Source organism: Chiloscyllium plagiosum, unplaced genomic scaffold (genome assembly GCF_037043375.1).
Source record: "Chiloscyllium plagiosum isolate Xiang-an unplaced genomic scaffold, Cpla_swu_hap1 HiC_scaffold_10, whole genome shotgun sequence".
Taxonomy (NCBI): Eukaryota; Metazoa; Chordata; class Chondrichthyes; order Orectolobiformes; family Hemiscylliidae; genus Chiloscyllium; species Chiloscyllium plagiosum.
Window position 1 is genome coordinate 64,159,386 of NW_028270148.1, and position 21,354 is coordinate 64,180,739.

General features: G+C 39.4%; 1 protein-coding gene across 1 annotated transcript in view; it reads left to right on the forward strand.

The window, feature by feature from the left end:
• LOC122552886 (coiled-coil domain-containing protein 85A) overlaps positions 1-21,354 on the forward strand; it is a 765,857-nt gene that overhangs the window by 499,881 nt on the left and 244,622 nt on the right. The window contains exon 2 of the mRNA XM_043696030.2: positions 291-367. Within this exon, the coding sequence (XP_043551965.1) occupies positions 291-367 (77 nt within the window). The remainder of the gene's footprint in view (positions 1-290; positions 368-21,354) is intronic.

Sequence of the window (21,354 nt, forward strand, 5' to 3'; positions counted from 1 at the left end):
TACACTTCCTTTGTGTTGCCAGCATTAAGATATGAGTTTAAAGATTCATGATATAGCTGAAATTCGCAATAATTGTGAGCTTAAGCAGTAATTAATTCTGTTGAGTTAAAGCAATTTGAAGTTTGATGTAAAACTCCAGTGACAGCAGCTGTCTTGATCACAATCAGGTCCTTATTAATGTTGCGTGATCTTAGAATTTAAATTTGTTTTCAAAGATGCTGAAAGGAAGTGGTTGTCATCTAAAAGCTCTGTTGAGTTAATGAAATGTGACCATTTATTCTTTGTTTCAGAGCCAGCAGTTACTTATGTCAAACAGCTGGAGACCAGAGTGAAGCAACTAGAGGAAGAAAACCGAATGTTACCCCAGGTGGGTTAATGTCTTTGTTCATTCTAGCTGGGAAGTGACATGATTTTAGCACTTTTTAAACTGGTGATAATAAATAAAGGTGATTGGTATTCTTCAATCACTGTGCCATTTATGGACATTTTTCAAAGCTGTCAGAGGTTTAGAACAAACTTAGTACTTCATGCCATCTTGGGCAATATTTGTGAGTTGACAATGTTGCTTTGGAAATCTGTAACTATTGATTCTTAATAGCTACTGTAATTAGTTTTAATATGAAATTAGGTAACTTTGGAAAAAGTACCAGCAACAATATTGATATATTTGTGAAGGCAATAAACTGTTGACACACTAGTGGAACTAAATTAAACATGCAAGCTACAATCCTAAGATATCTGTGGACTCCCACTTCTGCATAATTCAGATCTTGAAGATGGGAAACTAAATGGAAAGAAGACAAATCTATATCTATTATTACCTACTTCTGTCGCAACCTCTATAAACTTTGTTAATTGTGTCAAAGTAGCATTTGACCAAGTTTGGCGTCAAGGAGCTGTAGAAAAGCTGGACTCAATTGAATCAGTAGGATAACTCTGGTTATCTGGTTCTGATACCTTGTGGAAAGGAAGCTATTATGGAATGTGGGCATCATTGGCTGATCCACCATTTATTATCCAGAGGGCAGTTAAGAGTCAGCTATGAAGCTGGAGTCACATTGCAAGTCAGACCAGTAAGGATGGCAGATGGGTCGAATAAATGCTGGAAAATGGGATTAGAATACTTCAGTTGTCATTTTTGTCCAGAGTGGACATAATATTCTGAAGGGCCTTTTTCTGTTCTGTAGATCTCTTTGACTCCATGTCTTTGCAACAGATTGTTGATATTACTAATCCAAACTGGTGGTGGTCCCTGTGGAATATTTTTTATATATATTATTTATATATTTAAATTGTGTGTTTGTATATACCATAATTACCAATTTCAAAAGATAAACAGAAACGAGAATCCCAAAATCCTAAACTTTGTTTTTATTTGTAGAACTGCCCATAATCAAAATATGAGAAATAGAATGTGCAATCTAAAGCATGAGTACAGAGTAACTGTATGTAACTATCAGTTATTTTCAATATAGTTGCTTCATTGTTGACAATTTTTCATTCTCTCCCAGACTGGAAAGGTGGATGTAACTGGAATGATTTTTCGTTTTGTCTGGCGACCTGTTGAAAACAGTTGTCTAATTTATTTCATGAACATTGCAGTGTAGCTAGAAGATCAGGAGTTTTTTTTTAACTTGAGCATCAAGTGGACTTGTGTAATACGCACTTTAGCTACAAGGTTGCGTTACTTTTCAGAGTAGTGAGGTGGATACTTTACAAGACAGGTTGGCACTAGGAGACTAAGGGAAAAGGTGCTGAGCAACAGCGTTTGGATTTGCTTTCTTTCGTTACACTTTCACAGTCCTCTAGGGCAGTTCATGCAGAGACATCAGGAGCCTGCAAGTAAGAAGCATCTCTGCCCCTCTGCAAGTGAAAAATACAAAAAAAAAGGAAGAGTTAAGGCACTTTAAAGAAGGAATCCTAATGGAAGAAAGGAACTAGGTTCACCTGATTTGCTGTTTAAATCCAAGATTAACCATTGCTCTACAAGCAGCATCATGTCATCATTAATAGCCAAAGAACTGTGAGAAACAACTCAAACTACCCTGTGATCAACACTTTGTTTTGCAGAATTTGTTTTCTCTCTCTCTGTTTTTCCACCTATAATATTTGTGTGAAACCATCTGTTTTTGTCAGTTTTATTTGTGAATGAATGTGTCTGTACTTGGGATTTGAAGAGAGTAGATTAAGTCATATAATAGTGCATTAGTCATCCATTTTTGCTATCCATTAAACACCATGTTTGCTTGCAATCAGTGTTGTTTTTTCCTATTAATGTCAGAACCTGATGAGAATTTCTTTAATTTTGAATAGGAACCTGTCAAGCAAATTGATCATAATAGTTTAATTGTGTAGATATCCACTTGTACTGGCTTGTGATATAGAGGGCATAATTATCAATGTACTTTTCCCAATTGTGTTGTGACAATTTTCATCATATTGCTTCAGTTACCTTGAATCTGTGTCCCCTGGTTATCAACTCTTCTGCTACAACAGACAGTTCCTTTTTATTTAAAAGAAATCCTCTTTTAAAATATTGCAGATGGTTTAAATCTACTAAATTTCCCTTCATCTTCACCATTCTGAAAACAACACTGACTTCTGTAGTCTTTCCATCTGACTGAATTCGCTCATGTATAGTATTATTCTCGTAAAGGTCCTTTGCATTCTGTATAAAGGTTTGACATTGCTGTGAGTGTGTAGTGCCCAGAACTGGTCACGATTCTCCAGCTTGGATCTAACAAGTATTTTGTGAAAGTTCAGCATAATCTCCTTACTTTTGTACTCTATGCTTCTATTTATGAAACCAAAATTCACTGATAGAATTTTAATAGCCTCTTCAACTTATTGTGCATTTACTTCCAGGTATCTCTGTTCCTGTACATCTTTTAAATTGCACTATTTAGTTTGGATTGCTTTTCTTCATCTTCCAACCATAATGAATAATTTCATGCTTTCCTGCATTAAATTTGGTCAGGCAAGAATCTGCTCTTTTCAGCAGTTTGACTTGATCTTCATGATATTTATTAATATTCTCTATACAGTTTCTGGCATCTGATACACATGCAATGTTTAGTCCAAAGTCAATTACCCACGCTGAAAAGCAAAAGACCAAGCATTGACTAAATATTCTTGTGCTTTAAGTTTTCTATTCCTCAGTCAGTAAGAAGCTGACGACTAAGTTTTTGAATCTTTGTTTACACTCCATATGCTAATGCATTTTCATAAGAATGTGAAGTAGGGGTTTTTAACTCTGCTTTCCAAATTTGGTGAATTATTTTCTTCAAGTAAAGATTAAATCAATAGACGGTTTGATGATTTAAAATCAGATGTAACATTCTTTAATGTCTTGATCCGAGGAACCAAACTGCAACACAGATATAACCTTAGACATGTGTGTATAAAATTCTGTCTTTGTATTTTTATTGATGCAAATGAATATTCTGATTGCCTTAGAGAAGCTTGTAAAATAGAAAAGAACAGCTATCTATAAACTGCTATCTATCATGTCCTGATTAGCTATTCTGTTCACACCTTTCTCACTTTATTCTCACTTGCTTATGATGCAGATTTCTATGTATTTACATAAAGGATCATGCAATGCAGATTTTGTTAAAGATGATAAACTCTTATTTTCTTAAAGCCTGTGCTTGCTGACACCAAAAAGCCTCCATATTGGCAGTGACAGTGCTCATAAATATAGTAACAAATAGTAAAAAGACCAGTTAATGATATAATTTTAATGTAACAGTAAATCAGATAACAGAAATAAACTGCTAAACAAAATAGAGCTTCTGTTTTAATTTTGAAAATTGTTTGATTGTGTGCATGCGCAGTTGGCAATCACTGTCTCCTAAGTCTCTTTGTTTGGCAAACTTCCCAAGGCCCTACCATCTACTATAGAAGTCCCACCCTTTCCAAAATGCAATACCTCACATTTATCTAAATTAAACTCCAAATGTCTCTCCTCGGCCAATTGACCCATCTGATAAGGTGCCGTTGTACTATGAGACAATCTTCTTCACTGTCCACTACACCAACTACACAAACTTACTAGCCATTTCTCCTACATTCACATCCAAATCATTTAAATAGATGACAAAAAACAGTGTACTCAGCACTGATCCCTGTGGCACACCTCTGGTCACAGGCCTTCAGTCCAGAAAATATCCCTCCACCACCATCTGCTGTCTATCTTCAAGCCTATTTTGTATGTAATTGGCTAACTCCCCGTGGATCCCATGTGATTTAATCTCGCTAACCAGTCTACCATGCAAAATCTTACCAAGCGCTTTACTGAAGTCCATTTAGACAATGTCTACTGCTCTACCTTCATCAATCTTCTTTGTTACCTCTTCAAAAAACTCAATTCCATTAGTGACACATGATTTCCCATGCACAAAGCCATGCTGGATGGCTATGTGAATAGTAAGGGTTCAAAGGGATATAGACCAAATGCTGGCAGATGGGACTAGATCAGATTAGGAGGTTTGGTCAGCTCTGATGAGTTGGACCAAAGAGTCTGTTTCCATGCTGTAAGACTCTATCCCTCTAAGTGGATGCTTTTGACAGTATTCAACATTTGTGGCAAAAACACTAACTTTAGAACACCTCAATGTTCACAAATATGCAGATTGACTTCTTCAACTGTACATCAATGTCATTGATGCTAACACCCTGGTACTTAATAAATGAAGAATTTGTCCTCCTCACAATGGACAGAATGACTGAGTCACTCCAGGATCTCCGTCCTACCCAAAAGTTGCAACTGTAAGTAGAATCAGCAGCAGATCAATATCACACATCTAAAACAGGAAAATATCACTTTCTGAATTGAAAATTATACATTATTAAGCGATTGTGTTATTTAAGGTTCAATAGCTGTGAAATGGCACTAGGCTGACTTAACAAGGCGATAAGTCCTGTCATATTGATCTCTTCTAATGCAGTTGTAGACACAATTCAGGGAATGCTCTGAAAATCATTTCAGATTAATTTTGTTGCCACCAGTTGGTGTACAGGTTTCTGGCTGTGCGTGCAAGATCTGGAAGCTTTTAAGAATGTCATTGCTTCAGTGTTGCTGGGATTCTTGTTGCAATGATGAAAAATTAATGCCATTCTTGCAAGCCGTGGGGCCAGTGGTAACTTATATCCATCTTTTTCCATTTCAAAGCTGTTCAAGCCATAGAAGGAGTTGTTAAGTAAATTGGCTATCCTATTTTCAGTGTGCGGCTAATTCACTTTGAAGTTTTACATTTTGTATTGGGGGGACTGCATTCTCCTCTAGTCTCCTGATTTCCTTAAGCCTTTACAAAGCTATGATTGAGGCATTGGTGGACAAGTTGAGTTGGTATTCAGATACTTCCTGTTTGCTCCAGAGTGACTTCCTGCTTCTGGGAAGGTTATCACTGTGTCACAAGAAGCAATGGATGCAGGAAATGTACCAACAGCTCAAAGACAGAGCAGATAAGTAAAATCGCTACATTTAAGAAATGTATCCAGCTATGAATAGCTGATCATTCCACTTTATCAAGTAACGTAGGATTCTGACTGTGCAGAAAGAGGAAATATGGTCCACCAAGTCTGCACCAACCCTCTGAAGTGCATCCCACCCCATCCCTGGAACCCTGCATGGGGTTTTTACTATGGCTATCCCCCCTCTTCTATCAGTGTACACGACAGGACAATTTTTTGCATGGCCAATCCACGTAACCTGCACATCTTTGGACTATAGGAAGAAACTGGATCAACCAGAGGAAACTCACAGAGTTTGGGAGAATGTGTAAACTCCACATAGATGGTTGCCCAAGGCTGGATTTGAACCCAGGTCCTGGTGCTGTGAGGTAACAGTGCTAACTACTGTATCACCATACCATCGAGAACATGGGAAGTTACATGTGCCACAAAAAGATTCATTTTACTTCACTGAAAGATAACCCCAGTTTTCTTTTCAGTGTCCGCATACTAACTCCTAAAATTTCATTCGTTGGCCTATCCTGAAGTAACTTCTACTTGTTTGCTGCCACTTCCAACTGGAAGTGTCATTTTAAACATTGCAAAGAAATTGTCACAATTGTGACATAATAGGACCTATTGATTTTTGAATATCATTCTCACATTTTAATACTCAAAGGTATTGAAACTAGTCCACTAAGTCAGGCTTGAGAAGGTGTTTGACTCTTATTTTGAGTTACACCTTTATGACAAGGTTCGCTTGCCAGAGATAATTAAAAATTTCACTGCAGTTCTTAAACTTACAAAACGACGAATTCGAATTTTGAAATACACAAACTAGCTTGTGTAGCAAAGGTTTTGATAAAGCAGTGGAGGTGTATTTGTGATGCAGAACAGGACAAAGTTTTCTTTCTTAGTCTCTCAAGAAAATAAAGTGCCTTTCTCTCAGCCTTCTAAGAAGTAACAGATGAAAAGAAAACATTAGACACTGAGACGTCAAAGGACAATTAAAGATTCACTACTGCTGATCCTGTAAGACATCAATTAAACCAACATGGTCTCAGGTTAAAATCTTCTATCTCATGTTTCCTAAGGACTTTAAAGTGCACAGTTCTTCCATCTTCCTTTTTGTTTACTAGATACTATCCGTTCTTTTAACTTTGTACCTCTGTGTGTAGACTTGACATAATGTCTTCATTATTTTTCTTGGGATTGGTAGATAATAACATTGCTCTTTTTTTCTCTCAAAGAAACCTTGTAATTGGCTCCATATTAATGCAGTAGACAAAGGACAACTACTTTTTTTATTCGAGATTGGCACTGCCTTGTGCTACAAAGATTGTAAATATTTATTGTAGCAAACTGGGGAGGTTGAAAGTGAAACAATTCACTCTTGTCTCCTAAATTAACTAAACTCACAAACCAATCGTACAACACAGTCACCCTAGAATACACATGAATTTAAATAGAAGCAACTCATATACTGGATAGATTGTACAAAAGTAACGATAAGTCCAGATTTAAAATTTTGATTATATTTATTTCAGATCTTATTGCTAATAATGTGGAAAAGGAATTCAAAAGTATACAAACTGACAGATAAAATCAAACACTGAGACCTCATTTCTCAGGCCGAGGGACAAGCTCTGCGTCATTATTAAAATTGACAGAAGAGGCCTGATTCTGAAAGTCTCGTTCTTGAATAAGATATGATTTCCCAGGGAGAAGGAAGGAAGTCAGTTCTAATTTTCATATTTGTGGGTTACGGAGGCAATGATGAAGTGTAGCTACCTCAGGCTGATCAGATTTTTTTAGTGGCATGTCAAAATCATGACTTTACACTTTTCACTTAGTATTATAAGTGCTAAAGCTCCCATAATTCTTTGGAGAGGTACAGTACACTTTTGAAGAAGTAAGATCTTTTGAAATGGCCCTGGAGACCTTTGGGAGAGGTAAGTTGCTGTGTGGAAGACGTTAGTGCCTTTTGAGTGGCATGGTGGCTAAGTGGCTCAGTGGCCGCACAACACCAAGGACCACAGGCTCGATTCCAGCCTTGGACAACTGTCTGTATGGAGTTTGCACGTTCTTCCAATGTCTGTGTGAGTTTCCTCTGAGTGCTCTTGGCTCCTCCCACAGTCCAAATATTTGCAAGTTAGGTGGATTGGCCATGGGAAACTGCTCCATATTGTCGGAGATGTGGTAGTTGCATGGATTGGCCATGGGAAATGCAACGTTACAAGGATGGGATAGGTATAGTTGGGATGCTCTTCGGAGGGCTGGTGTGGGCTTGATGGGTGAAATGACCTGCTTCTAAACTGTAAGGATTCTAAGATTTTTCCTAATGTATCCACCCCCCATGACCCCTCTTACTCCATGTCAACATATGTGCTGCCACCCACCACCCAAGATCCCTCCTATTCTCCATGCCCATTTATGCTCTTTCACCCACATTGATAGAGTCATAGAGATGTACAGCATGAAACAGACCCTTCGGTCCAAATCATCCATGCCGACCAGATTTCCTAAGATAATCTAGTCCTTTTTGCCAGCACTTTGCCCATATCCCTCTAAACCCTTCCTATTCACAGACCCATCCAGATGCCTTTTAAATGCTGCAATTGTACCATCCCTCACCACTTCCTCTGGCAGCTCATTCCATACACGTGCCACCCTCTGCATGAAAAATTTGACCCTTAGGTCCCTTTTATATCTTTCCCCTTTCACCCTAAACCTATGCCCTCTAGTTCTGGATTCTTCCACCCCAGGGAAAAGACTTTGTCTATTTACCTTATCCATGCCCCTCATGATTTTATAAACCCCTATAAGATCACCCCTCAGCCTCCGATGCTCCAGGGAAAACAGCCCCGGACTATTCAGCCTCTCCCTATAGCTCAAATCCTTCAACCCTGGCAGCATCCTTGTACATCTTTTCTGAACCCTTTCAAGTTTCACAATGTCCAGCCCTTTATAAACCAAATGGCAGCTTATCCTCTCTACTCCATCTCATGGTATTTAATTGTCCTAATGTCAACTTAACTCTTACTCACTTGGGGAGCGTGAAACGACAGGGACTGTATTCTTCAAAATTTAAAAGATTGGACAGTGATCTAATTCAAAATGGCTTTTTAAAATTATAATCATGCCCTCATGTTGTAAACCAAATGCTGAAGCAGCAAGGAAGACCTTCTGCTCAGCTGGTTTTCATTCCCAGAAGCTCTGTAATCTTCTCCGGATTACTCATCATGGCTTCCGTTTTCAATGCCTCAAGTCTAGCAAAAATTCAAGACTGAGCAAAAATAATCCCAAATTTGCTCAGGTTCATGTATATTCCAAGTTATCTGGCTTTGTTTCCAACTTTCTAGCATTTCAGATCATACCAGTGCTGATTTCCACCTCATAAACATTGTTATTGCTATTAACCTGAAACTCCTGCATCTTCTGCAAAAAAAGGCAATTCATGCCAAGAGAAAGCTGCTCTAATGAATTATAGTTGGACACCTTAAGAGCAATATTTTCCCCAATTCAGTGCTCTCAGTTAGCCATTCCACTCTAGCAATACCAACAAAAATGAAAACTGCTTCAATTACCTGAATGAACAAAAACTGATTTAGGTTATTGCAATTATCCTTCAATTGCCATGTTTAATGTGCACATGGGAGCAAAAATATTTGAATGTAGCTTGATGATGCTCTTTTTTCCATCTCTAAAGGAGGTATGGTTTTGCAATCTGTGTTCTTTGAGTGAGAATCTATGACTCAAAATTGCCAGTTTGTAATAAAGTAACTGATAAATGATCAGTGATGTTGAAATGCGTGGACTAAATTTTCATCTTCATTAGATGGAAGGAAATCTGGTGGTGACGATTGTAACATTGGATGTTCCATCATATCATCTGCCACCCCTTTAATATGTCACTACAGTTGGGAACGATGGCAGCAGAAGGTGGGGGCTTGTGTACTTTAACTTGCCACGATGGTATATATTTTCAAGCAGTATCTATGCCTATTGAAGTCTGTGGAAGTGTGCAGGATTTGCCCTGTGATCACGAAAAATAAGAGTAACGCACTTTCAGTGGCCTGATTTCAGGCCTGAGGTGAATTCTAGTTTAATGTGAAGCACTAAAGAGGAGGAAAGGTGGGATCTCAACCAGATTTAAATAAATCAAAAACTCAAATTCAGTTTAATGTAAACAGTTACTTCATGAATGCTTCGATCTTACACTTTCCTACATAATGATGGTGACTGCACATCAAAAATAAATAATTTCATATTTAAAATTTTGCAATTTCTTGGGGTTGTGATATAAAATTTTATAAATATAAATTAATTCTTTCTATTCTCCCTGACATGACATCAAGTCTAAAGTAAAAAGTGTCTTGAGAATACTTGTACAAAAACTACTGACTTCTGCTAGGAAGGTTGGAACATTTTTCACTGAGTAACCCGTAACCCCACAAACTAAATAATTGCTGTCTGGTCTTGCTTCTGCTGAAAAGAATATTTTTGTGTGATGTCCTTTGTCTGGAGCCTGACATTGACAATCTGTATAATTCATGTCCAGGTTCACCATGTTATTAGAGTTGTGACTAGTGGATTACAACAGAAATGCATATTTTAACCCTTAATGTCATGAAACAGCTATTACATTCAGCTCACCCTTCAGGTTTGTTTTGCTCTTTTTCTCTATTAGTATTCTTTAACATGGGCAGGGCCACTTAGATTTAAATAAAGCAGCATTGCTTTAGTAGCATAAAATGCGGCAACAAATAATGGAGTAAAAATCCATTCCATCTGGTGCTAATTGCTTGAAGTCTGCTTTACAACGGAAGAGGAAATATTATTTAATAAATTGAGTTTTCTGTTAAACCAGCACGTAATAGGGATTGTTCAACTATCCAATTTGATTGTTCAACTGTCCAATTTGCGCTTTGACAAAGGGTCAGTTAGACTCAAAACGTCAGCTCTTTTCTCTCCTTACAGATGCTGCCAGACCTGCTGAGATTTTCCAGCATTTTCTCTTTTGGATCCAATTTGATTTGTTTCAGTACAAAACTCTGGTCTCTGTGTTGATTATAAACATCAAATAGATAAGGGCAAATGTAGTTCTTTGTTTTTAATATTACTGAACTCTTCTTAGTTAGCTAACATTTCAGATTGGTTTTGCACAGTCTGGCTTCCAAGTCATTCATCACTTTGTTTTTCAACTGGGCAGTCCACCGGTAACTTCTCCTCCTGATATATGAAGTTATCGTATGAGTATTAGTAAAGCAAGAGTTGTAAATTACTTGACATCTCATTTACTTTGAATGCCCTTGAGTAAAATCATAATTCCAATGCAGCCAGTTTCATATATTCATTATCATGACGAATTTTAACCTGTTTAACAAAACTTCAGCTTTTCCAGAGTTACTGTGACAGTTCAGTCAATTATTGTGGAGTTACAAGGTTTAATGTTCAACCTGACACAAACGTTTTGATCATGACATCACCAAGATGGTGGCAGAATAAGGCTCCTGAGCTGGGGCTTGTCTGCTCCAACTGCTTTTCTTTCTTTTTCTCTTCCCCTTTCCTTTACTAACCTCATGTTCTGAGCTTGGACAGCATCGGCAGTGGCGAGGGATCCCAGCACAGCTTTTCCAGGGCAAGCATGGGACCTGATATTGGAATCAGTGTCTGCTACATTGGCAGAGGCAACATCAGCAAGGTAGGCCCAGTGGCGAATGATGGCATCTGAAAATCTGTGACTTTGTTGGTTGGGTCTGGTGCTGGCAGTGGTGGAAGGGCATTAAGGCAACATTAACAAGGTGGGGCCAGTGATGAGAAATGAGACTCTGACATTGGTTGGTCTGGCGCAGGCAGTAGCTAGGAAGTGGCAGAGGAGAATTGGCCCAGCAGGGTAAAGTGGCGCCTGAAGAATGGCAACTCAACATTGGTTGGGTTTGATACAGATGATGGTGAGCGATGGTAGCGCAAGCATCATTGATGAGCTGGCTTGGACTGATGGACCCTAAGTTATATCTTTCTATTTTTTTTTACTCTTTAACCATTTGAAATGCCACCGATCATGGTGACAATGGAAAGGCTTTTCACTTTATTTTGCTGTTTTTTTCACTCTAAAATACATGTGACAATAAAATCATTCACTCAAATTCCATGTGGGTTGTCTGGGCCTGTCAATGATCACAGCAACCGTATTAGGTTAATAGAATTCTCTTTAAAACAATCCATTGTCCATAAAGGTTTCAGATATCACAATCAAATCATGGAAGTTATATCGAATTGCTACTATGATTGTAACACTATAGATGTAACACTCACGGAGTCATAGAGATGTACAGCATGGAAACAGACCCTTCGGTCCAACCCGTTCATGTCGACCAGCATCCCAACCCAATCTAGTCCCACCTGCCAGCACCCGGCCCATATCCCTCCAAACCCTTCCTATTAAATACCCATCCAAATGCCTCTTAAGTGTTGCAGTTGTACCAGCCTCCACCACATCCTCTGGCAGCTCATTCCATACACGTACCACCCTCTGCATGAAAAAGTTACCCCTTCAGTCTCTTTTATATCTTTCCCCTCTCACCCTAAACCTATGCCCTCTAGTTCTGGACTCAACGACCCCAGGGAAAAAACTTTGTTTATTTATCCTATCCATTCCTCTCATAATTTTGTAAACCTCTATAAGGTCACCCCTCAGCCTCCGATGCTCCAGGGAAAACAGCCTCAGCCTGCTCAGTCTCTCCCTGTAGCTCAGATCCTCCAACCCTGACAACATCCTTGTAAATCTTTTCTGAACCCTTTCAAGTTTCACGGCTTTTTTCCCACTTTCCCTGGTCCATCAGTAACAACTCTATGACAATTCTATCGCAATCATAAATTCAGCTGCTAAACATTCACATTTTCACATCTGATTCACTGTGTCTGGTTTAAACAAAACTTCAGCTTGTCCAGAGTTACAGTAATGGTTTAGCCCTTTATTGCTGAGTTACAGATTTGATGTAAATAAACACACACATCCCTTCAGCATAACTAAAGCACGTTAAAAAACTCACTTTTCTAATCGTTCAACCATCACCAATTCTGATGTTTGCTCCTTCTAATTTTTGTTCTGATATTAATTTCATTTAATTTGGGGTGGAACATGTCTCAGTGGTTAGACCTGCTCCCTCACAGCACCAGGAACTCAGGTTCAGTTCTAGCTTCAGGTGACTGTGTAGAGTTTGCACATTCTCTTTCTGTCTGTGTGGGTTTCCTCCAACAGTCCAACATATGCAGGCTAGGTGGATTAGCCATGGAAAATATGGGGTTACAAGAATAGGGTGGGACTGGGTGGGATGCCCTCAGAGGGTCAGTGTGTACTTTGTGGGCCAAATGGCTTGTTTCTGCACTGTAGAGACTCTGAGTCTTTTTGACAAATGCAGCAAGCATTAGATTAATATTTGCAATGCATTAGTTGAACTTTATGGTTGAACTCAGCACTTGCCATTTTTAAAAATTTATCAATTTGACACCTGCATTTAGTCAAACAACTGAATTTTATTTTGGCAATTATGTCAAATAGAAGCTGTTGCAAAATATCTTGAAATAAATTAAATTAAAACCCTACTTATCTGCTGTCAAATTAATTAACGTCTTTCAATCTCCCTGTATTCCATTTCTCCCTGTATTCCATAGTTTGGAATCTTTGAAGGAAATTTTGCTCCAGTTTTCCATGTGAAAAAGACACAGGATTGGGTAGAATGTCAATAGAAAAAATCAGTGAGACTTAGTTTCCTCTCCAGTAGATTTTGGATATTTTATAATCAGCTTGTTTATGGAGGTTATTACACACCTCTGGAGCAAGTGGAACCGAACTCACGCCTCTTGGCTAAGAGAAAGAGACGTTGCACAATGAGACCCCACCCATAGATTTTGTTCTACCACCACTTGTCAAAAGGTGGATGTAACTAGAATCAACATTAAATTTGAACCTTACCTACTATTATTCTGCTTTGACTGTAGTTGTTAGTAAATTTGAATGGGGTTTGCATTCCATATTTCAAAAGTGGCCTCACCAATGTCCTGTATAGCTGCAACATGACCTCCCAACTCCTGTATTCAGTGCACTAACCAGCAAAGACAAACGTACCAAACACCTTCTTCATCACTCTGTCTACCTATGACTCCACTGTGCACCTCTCAGTCTACTTATTCAGCAATAACCCTAAGGTCCTACCATTATCTGTGGAAGTCCTGCCCTGGTTTGTCTTACCGAAATGCAACACCTCACCTTTATCTAAATTAAACACCATCTGACACTCCTTGATCCATAGGCCTATCTGATCAAAGCTTTGGACAATAATATAAGCTTTTGAAACAGACTAAGGCTTTCACATAAACCTTTCTAATTAAGCGATTAAAAAGAGAGAAAAGTCAAACTGTGAGAAGTATACCTTTGAAAACAAAAATTTTTTGCATTTATATTTTTACCAATAAAAAATGTAGTTGCTGAGAATAAAATTAGTGGATTAAAAAACTGCTGAAAGAATTTTGAGTGTAATGTGGAGACTCAGCAGCTGAAAAGCTCCTTTGCAGACAGAAGCAGGTGGTGTGAGCAGAAGGATTTGCAAGTTTGTGGCATTTCTCATATCGCAGAATACCATTGAGATGCACATTGCTTTATGAGTGCCACATGTCAATCCTGATTCTGTATCAGAATCAAAAGAGATTTTAACATATGGCATAACACGCAGATCAAAGCATGGTATCATGGCAAATCATGACACTTTTTATTCCATGTCAGCCTGCTGTACCAACTTTATTTCAGCCACCACAGCAAATCAAAGCTAGTGAATTTCTGCCAGTCTGATGGGGTGGAGTCTAATAGGGGTCTGAGCCATGGTGGGCTATGGTGAGAAAGGTGGAAGAATCAGGTGCGAAGTTCAGCAAGGCCTATCTCAACATTGGATACCAATTTGCTGCATCTTTAAATTACATTCTGGGTATCAAGTTAAAATTCGGACAACATCAGGTTATAGTCCAACACGTTTATTTGCAGGGGCACTAGCTTTCAAAACACTGTTTGATGAAGGAGCAGCGCTCAGAAAGCTAGTGCCTCCAAATAAACCTGTTGGATTATAACCTGGTGTTGTGAGATTTTTAGCTTTGTCCACTCAAGTCCAACTCTGGCTTCTCCAAATCTGGGTATCAAGGAGAGATTCTCGTTGGGCAGTGGTGAGTTGCCTATTATGAGCTTTTATTGCTTATTAAGGACCTTGTTAAACTCCCATCTTACCTTATTAAAATGCAGTATTCTCTCTTACCACTTATCACTGAGCAAACCAGGTGCTAAGACTTTTTGGAAGACAGTGTGGATGCCTGATGACTTCAGCTCACTGCTCACTGTAAAGAATCTCCATGTTAGCTAAAGATAACATCACAAGACATGATCTACAAGCACCACCACATGCCAGGTGTACCCTTCATTCACAGATCTTGGCTTCTAATTCTTGTTAAGCCCTCAGGTTGCTCACAGTACCTCTATGATCAAGTGCAGGACATTTGAGAAGTACAGACCTCATTGCAGGGTACATTGACATCAAAAGGCTTCTGCAAGAACATTCCATGTACAGGGACAAGCTTGTGGATTGGACCATACTTCATTTCAGGGCTGTTCACTTGCTTTCTTAGCAGCCATTCACTTAGCATATATCTGGATGTTTCTATCATCCCAGCCATATCTCAGCTTACGTATTTGTGCAGTCACAGAAAAAGTCGACTTGCCTTGTTGGTCAGCTGTCCTCAGTCAAGGGCATGTACATATTGCAGCAGTATGCTACATCAATCTCACACCAAGTACTGTTTGTCAACAGCCGACACAGCAAATACACAGTAAGAAGGCAATCATGTCTCAAAATCTTAGGGAAGAAGCCTTCACTGAAGTCAATGAAGACAGCTGCTAGTCACGGAGTCTTAGCTCAGTAAGTCATAAGCTTCTGGCAAAATAAGTTAAGGGGAGCCTACAATACCAATGCAGGGAATTGGTTATGGTCAGGCATTCACTTGGGATGTACTTGTTCAGGGAATCCATGCCTCCACAGTCCAGGAAGTAGATGACAGTCAGGCCTATAACTTCAGATTGGACAGGCATTCTCAAGTTTAACCCCTTAATCTTTATTGAGCTCCCCTTTGGCAACTGCTGTCCAAATTAGGGCCTGGGATCTGTGACCTGCATGACTTAGTAGCATAACATTTCAAGAACTTACCTGCTGTATCATTTCGATATAAAAACAAATATCCACTTAAACAGAAACTTCCATCACTTTTGAAAATTATTGTCATATCTTTCCCCCAAACTGGAAAGCGATGTTGTACAGAAGCTTCCAGGTTTGAAATTGAAAGCAAAGGTCACTTCTTTATGCAGAAAGACCAGAGGCAGTGAATAACTTCTGAGACGAGCTGGTTTGCTTAGCTAAGCACCATTAATAAAACCTGTGACAGCAAGTGATTGTCCAGACACCGAATGTTCGGAAGATCCAGACGCTCCACAGTGTTAACAAGTCCTGGTGACAATTCTGTTTTCAACAGCATTATTTAGGTGGACCGAAATAGAAACTGACCATACTGATAAGTGACCTTTCAGCTCTTCAATGGTGTTTCTAGCTTTCAAAGCAATTTCCTGGCCTGATGAGTTTGTTCTGGAGCTGTTCACGCAGCAGATATTTTGTGTTAAGACTGAATATTGTAATATTGTATAAATGTATAAGTTAATGTCATCGAGGACACAGTTTCTTCAAACTTGTATACAGACTTGTGCCTTTAGAAATGTTAAAATGATTGTATGCCCTTTTTTTAATGTTCAGGCTCGATTAATTTCATGCCTTCAGGCACTTCACAATTTCTTTCAATTTGGAGCAGTTTATTATTTAACCTTGGACATTAAATATGGCAAGTTTTACTGCATTGTACTCAAGATTATAGGTATGTGGTAATCTTGATGGAAGGAATATTTTGGGTCTGTGCAATTGAGAGACTCAACATTCTGGTTTTAAATGCTTGACCTGCAGTCCAGCATTACTGATTCCACTGATTGATGAACTATATAAGTTACAGCCTCTGTTACAGTCCAAACCTGTGATTCTTATTACAGCTTAAGCTGATCTGTTGTTTTCAACAATATTGGTTTTGAAATGGAAAGGTCCACTTATAAACGCTGAGTTTGAAGAAAATATTGAAATGATTTCACAAACCACAGGGCAACATGGGCCCCAAGACTTAGAAGTTGCTTATAACCACTTGTTTTAATTTTCACACTGGAAACCATAAACAAATACTTGAAAAAAGGTCAGGGCAGCTTGTGACTTTTAAGAAACTTTCTGGGACTTTTTTTTTCACTGAAACCTAGGAGTTTGAGAAGTGACCTGAAAGAAGGTTATAAAGTAATGAGAGGTATAGGTAGAGTTAATGGTAGTTGTGTTTTCCCTAGGATTGGGGATTTCAAGACCAGGAAGCACATTTTTAGGGTGAGAGGAAAGAGATTTTAAAAAAGACATGAGGGACAAATCCTTTACACAGAGGGTGGTTCATGTGTGAAATGAACTTCTTGAGGAAGTGGTGGACGAGTCCACAGTTACAACATTTAAAAGACATTTGAATAGGTACATGAAAGGAAACGTATGCAAGGATGTGGGCCAGGAGCAAACAAATGAGACTAGTTTACTTTGGGATCATGTCCAGCAAATTGAGGGGTGATAGATTTAAGACAGATGTCAGAGGCAGGTTCTTTATGCAGAGAGTAGTAAGGGCGTGGAATGCACTACCTGCTAATGTAGTTAATTCAGCCACATTAGGGAGATTTAAACAATCCTTAGATAAACACATGGATGATTTTGGGATAGTGTAGGGGGACGAGCTGAGAATAGCTCACAGGTCGGTGCAGCATCGAGGGCCGAAGGCAAAAGAGAAAATGCTGGAAAATCTCAGCAGGTATGGCAGCATCTGTAAGGAGAGAAAAGAGCTGATGTTTCGAGTCTAACTGACCCTTTGTCAAAGCTAAAAAAAAAAGGAGAAATAGGTACAGATGCTGCCAGACCTGCTGAGATTTTCCAGCATTTTCTCTTTTGGTTTCAGATTCCAGCATCCACAGTAATTTGCTTTTATCGAGGGCCGAAGGGCCTGTTCTGCACTGTATTGTTCTATGTTCTATGACTGGTTACACCAAAGGGTCTGTTTCTGTGCTGTATAACTCTATGATCCTATGACCATTCCCATCCAAGCAGGATTGAAAAGCAAGTTAGCATAATTTATAACACTCGTAATGAATTGTGTCACTAACTCTACCTGGAGACGGCATCTCCCTTTGTAAAAAAACCTAAATGCTTGAGTAACTCATTGGACTCTATTTTGTCAGAGTTGCACTGACTCTGGAGGTCTTTAAGAATGACTTTTAGGACCAGATGTCCTGCCCATATTTTTTGCCTTCAGGAGAAGGGATTGTGTGTGAACTACACAGGTGAGAAAACTAAACTCAGCAGGGTTATTTGAAATTAGTACTGAATTCAAGCCAACCTTATTTCTGCTGTCCTTAGGACGTTAACTCACAATGTGGGGGTCATAAATTTATGTGGTGAATGTAAATGCTCTTGAAGGAGGATAAAGTGGACACCAAGGCCTGATTTTATTTAGATCTGAACCTTTCAAACATAAAAAAAATTGGCATCTGTTGGTTCGAGGTCAAATAAGCATTGGCTGCTAGATTTCTCTGATTGGGAGGCCATTTGTGTAACTGAATAAAATGCATTACCATCTGTTCCTGCAGTTTTGATCAATTTAGTTGCTGGTATTTACTAAGGACTGCTGTCATAGTTTAGTAAATACATGGCTGAGTTCCAAAACATCTAAAATGAATTCTCCCAGAACACAGTCTGAGTTCATGTTCCAATTAATAATTTTTAAAAGAATATTAAAGGATTAGCTTTCTTTACATTTCTCAATAAATGATGAATTATGAATGCTTTGCTGAGTTTCAAAAGTTTGAAAACCACTTTTCTCAAGATGATTGAGTTCACATTTACATTGACATTTTTATGCATCTCATAAAGGATTATCTGTCTTTGACCTGGTTAATGAACATAGAACATTACAGCGCAGTACAGATCCTTCAGACCTCGATGTTGTGTCGATCTGTGAAACCAATCTGAAGCCCATCTAACCTACACTATTCCATTTTCATCCATTTGTTTATCCAATGACCATTTTAATGCCCTTAAAATTGATGAGTCTACTACTATTGCAGGCAGTGCATTCCACGCCCCTACTACTCTGAGTAAAGAACTTACCTCTGACATCTGTCCTATATCTATCACCTCTCATTTTAAAGCTGTGTCCCCTCATGCTAGCCATCACCATTTGAGGAAAAAGGCTCTCACTGTTCACCCTATCTAACCCTCTGATTTTCTTATATGTCTCAATTAAGTCACCTCTCAACCTTCTCTCTAACGAAAACAGCTTCAAGTCCCTCAGCCTTTCCTCATAAGACCCTCCCTCCATACCAGGCAATATCCTAGTAAATCTCCTCTGCACCCTTTCCAAAGCTTCCACATTCTTCCTATAATGCGGTGACCAGAACTGCATGCAATACTCCAATTGCGGCTGCACTAGAGCTTTGTCCAGCTGCAGCATGATCTTGTGGCTCCGAAACTCAATCTCTTTACCAATAAAAACTAACACACCATATGATTCTTAACAACCCTATCAACCTGGGTGGCAATTTTGAGGGATCTATGCGCATGGACACTGAGATCTCTTTGCTCATCAATTTGACCAAAAATCTTACCATTAGCCCAGGACTCTTTATTCCTGTTGCTCCTTCCAAAGTGAATCGCCTCACACTTTTCTGCATCAAATGCCATTTGCCACCTCTCAGCCCAGCTCTGCAGCTTATCTATGTCCCTCTGTAACCTGCAACATCCTTCAGCACTATCCACAATTCCACCGATCTTAGTATCATCTGCAAATTTACTAATCCATCCTTCTATGCCCTCATCTAGATCATTTATAAAAATGGCAAACAGCAGTGGCCGCAAAACAGATCTTTGCGGTACATCACTAGTAACTGAACTCCAGGATGAGCATTTCCCATCAACCATCACCCTCTGTCTTCTTTCAACTTGCCAATTTCTGAATCAAACCACTAAATCACCCTTAATCCCATGCCTCCATATTTCATGCAGTAGCCTACCGTAGGGAACCTTCTCAAACACCTTACTGAAATTGATATACACCACATCAACTGCTTTACCCACATCCACCTGTTTGGTCACCATCTCGAAGAACTGAATTAGGTTTGTGAGGCATGACGTATCCTGCACAAAACCTTGTTGATGATCCCTAATTAACTTATTCCTCTCTAGATGATTATAAATGCAATCTCTTATAACCTTATGAAACACTTTACCCACAACTAAAGAAGGCTTACTGGTCTATAATAACCAGAGTTGTTTCCAATCCCCTTCTTGAATAAGTGGACAATATTTGCTATCCTTCTGTCTTCTGGCACTAATACTGTGGACAATGACAACATAAAGATCAAAGCCAAAGGCTTAGCAATCTCCAACCTGGCTTCCCAGAGAATCCTAGGATAAATTCCACCGGCCCACGGGACTTATCTATTTTTACGCTTGCCAGAATTGCTAACACCTCCTTCTTGTGAACCTCAATGCCATCTAGTCTAGTAGCCTGTATCTCAATATTCTCCTCGAGAACATTGCCTTTTTCTCGTGTGAATACTGACTAAAAGTATTCATTTAGCGCTTTCCCTTTCTCCTCTGATTCTACTCGCAACAATCTTACTCTCATCATTATTTTATTCATGATATACTTGTAGAAGCTTTCGGGTTTTCCTTGATCCTATCCACCAATGACTTCTCATGTCCCCTCCTGGCTCCTCTTAGCTCTATCTTTAGGTCTTTCCTGGCTAACTTGTAACTCTCAAGCGCTCTAACAGCCATCACATCTCATCCTAACATAAGCCGCCTTCTTCCTCTTGACAAGAGATTCAACCTCCTTAACAACCACAGCTCCTGCTCTCGACAACTTCCTCCCTGCCTGACAGGTATAAACTTATCAAGGACATGGAGTAGCTGTTCCTTGAATAAGGAGAAAGTGAGGACTGCAGATGCTGGAGATCAGAGCTGAAAAATGTGTTGCTGGAAAAGTGCAGCAGGTCAGGCAGCATCCAATGAGCAGGAGAATCGACATTTCGGGCATAAGTTCCTCGAATAAGACCCACATTTCAATTGTGCCCATCCCTTCAGTTACCTTCCCATTCCTATGCATCCTAAATCTTGCCTAATCGCATTATAATTGTCTTTCCCCCAGCAATAACTCTGCCCCTGCGGTATATACCTATCCCATATCATCGCAGAATAAACTTAACCGAATTGTGGTCATTATCACCAAAGTGCATACCAACCTCCAAATCTAACTAGAAAAAAGTGAGGATTGCAAATGCTGGAGATCAGAGTTGAGCTTGTAGTGCTGGAAAAGCGCAGCAAGTCAGGCAGCATCCGAGACGCAGGAGAATTGATATTTCGGGCATAAGCCCTTCATCAGGAATGAGACTTGTGGGCCGGGGGGATGAGAGATAAATGGGAGGAGGGATGGGGTTGGGGAAGGGGGGGGGCGGGAAATAGCTGAGAATGTGAGAGATAGATGAAGGTGAGGGAGAAGGTGATAGGTCAGAGAGGGCGTTGGAGAAGATAGATGGGAAAGGTGGCGGATGGGTCAGGAGGGCGGTGCCAAGCTGGAGGCTTGGGACTGGGATAATGTTGGGGGAGGGGAAATGAGGAAACTGTTGAAATCCACATTGATTTCACGTGGTTGCAGGGTCCAAAAGCAGAATATGAGATGTTCTTCCTC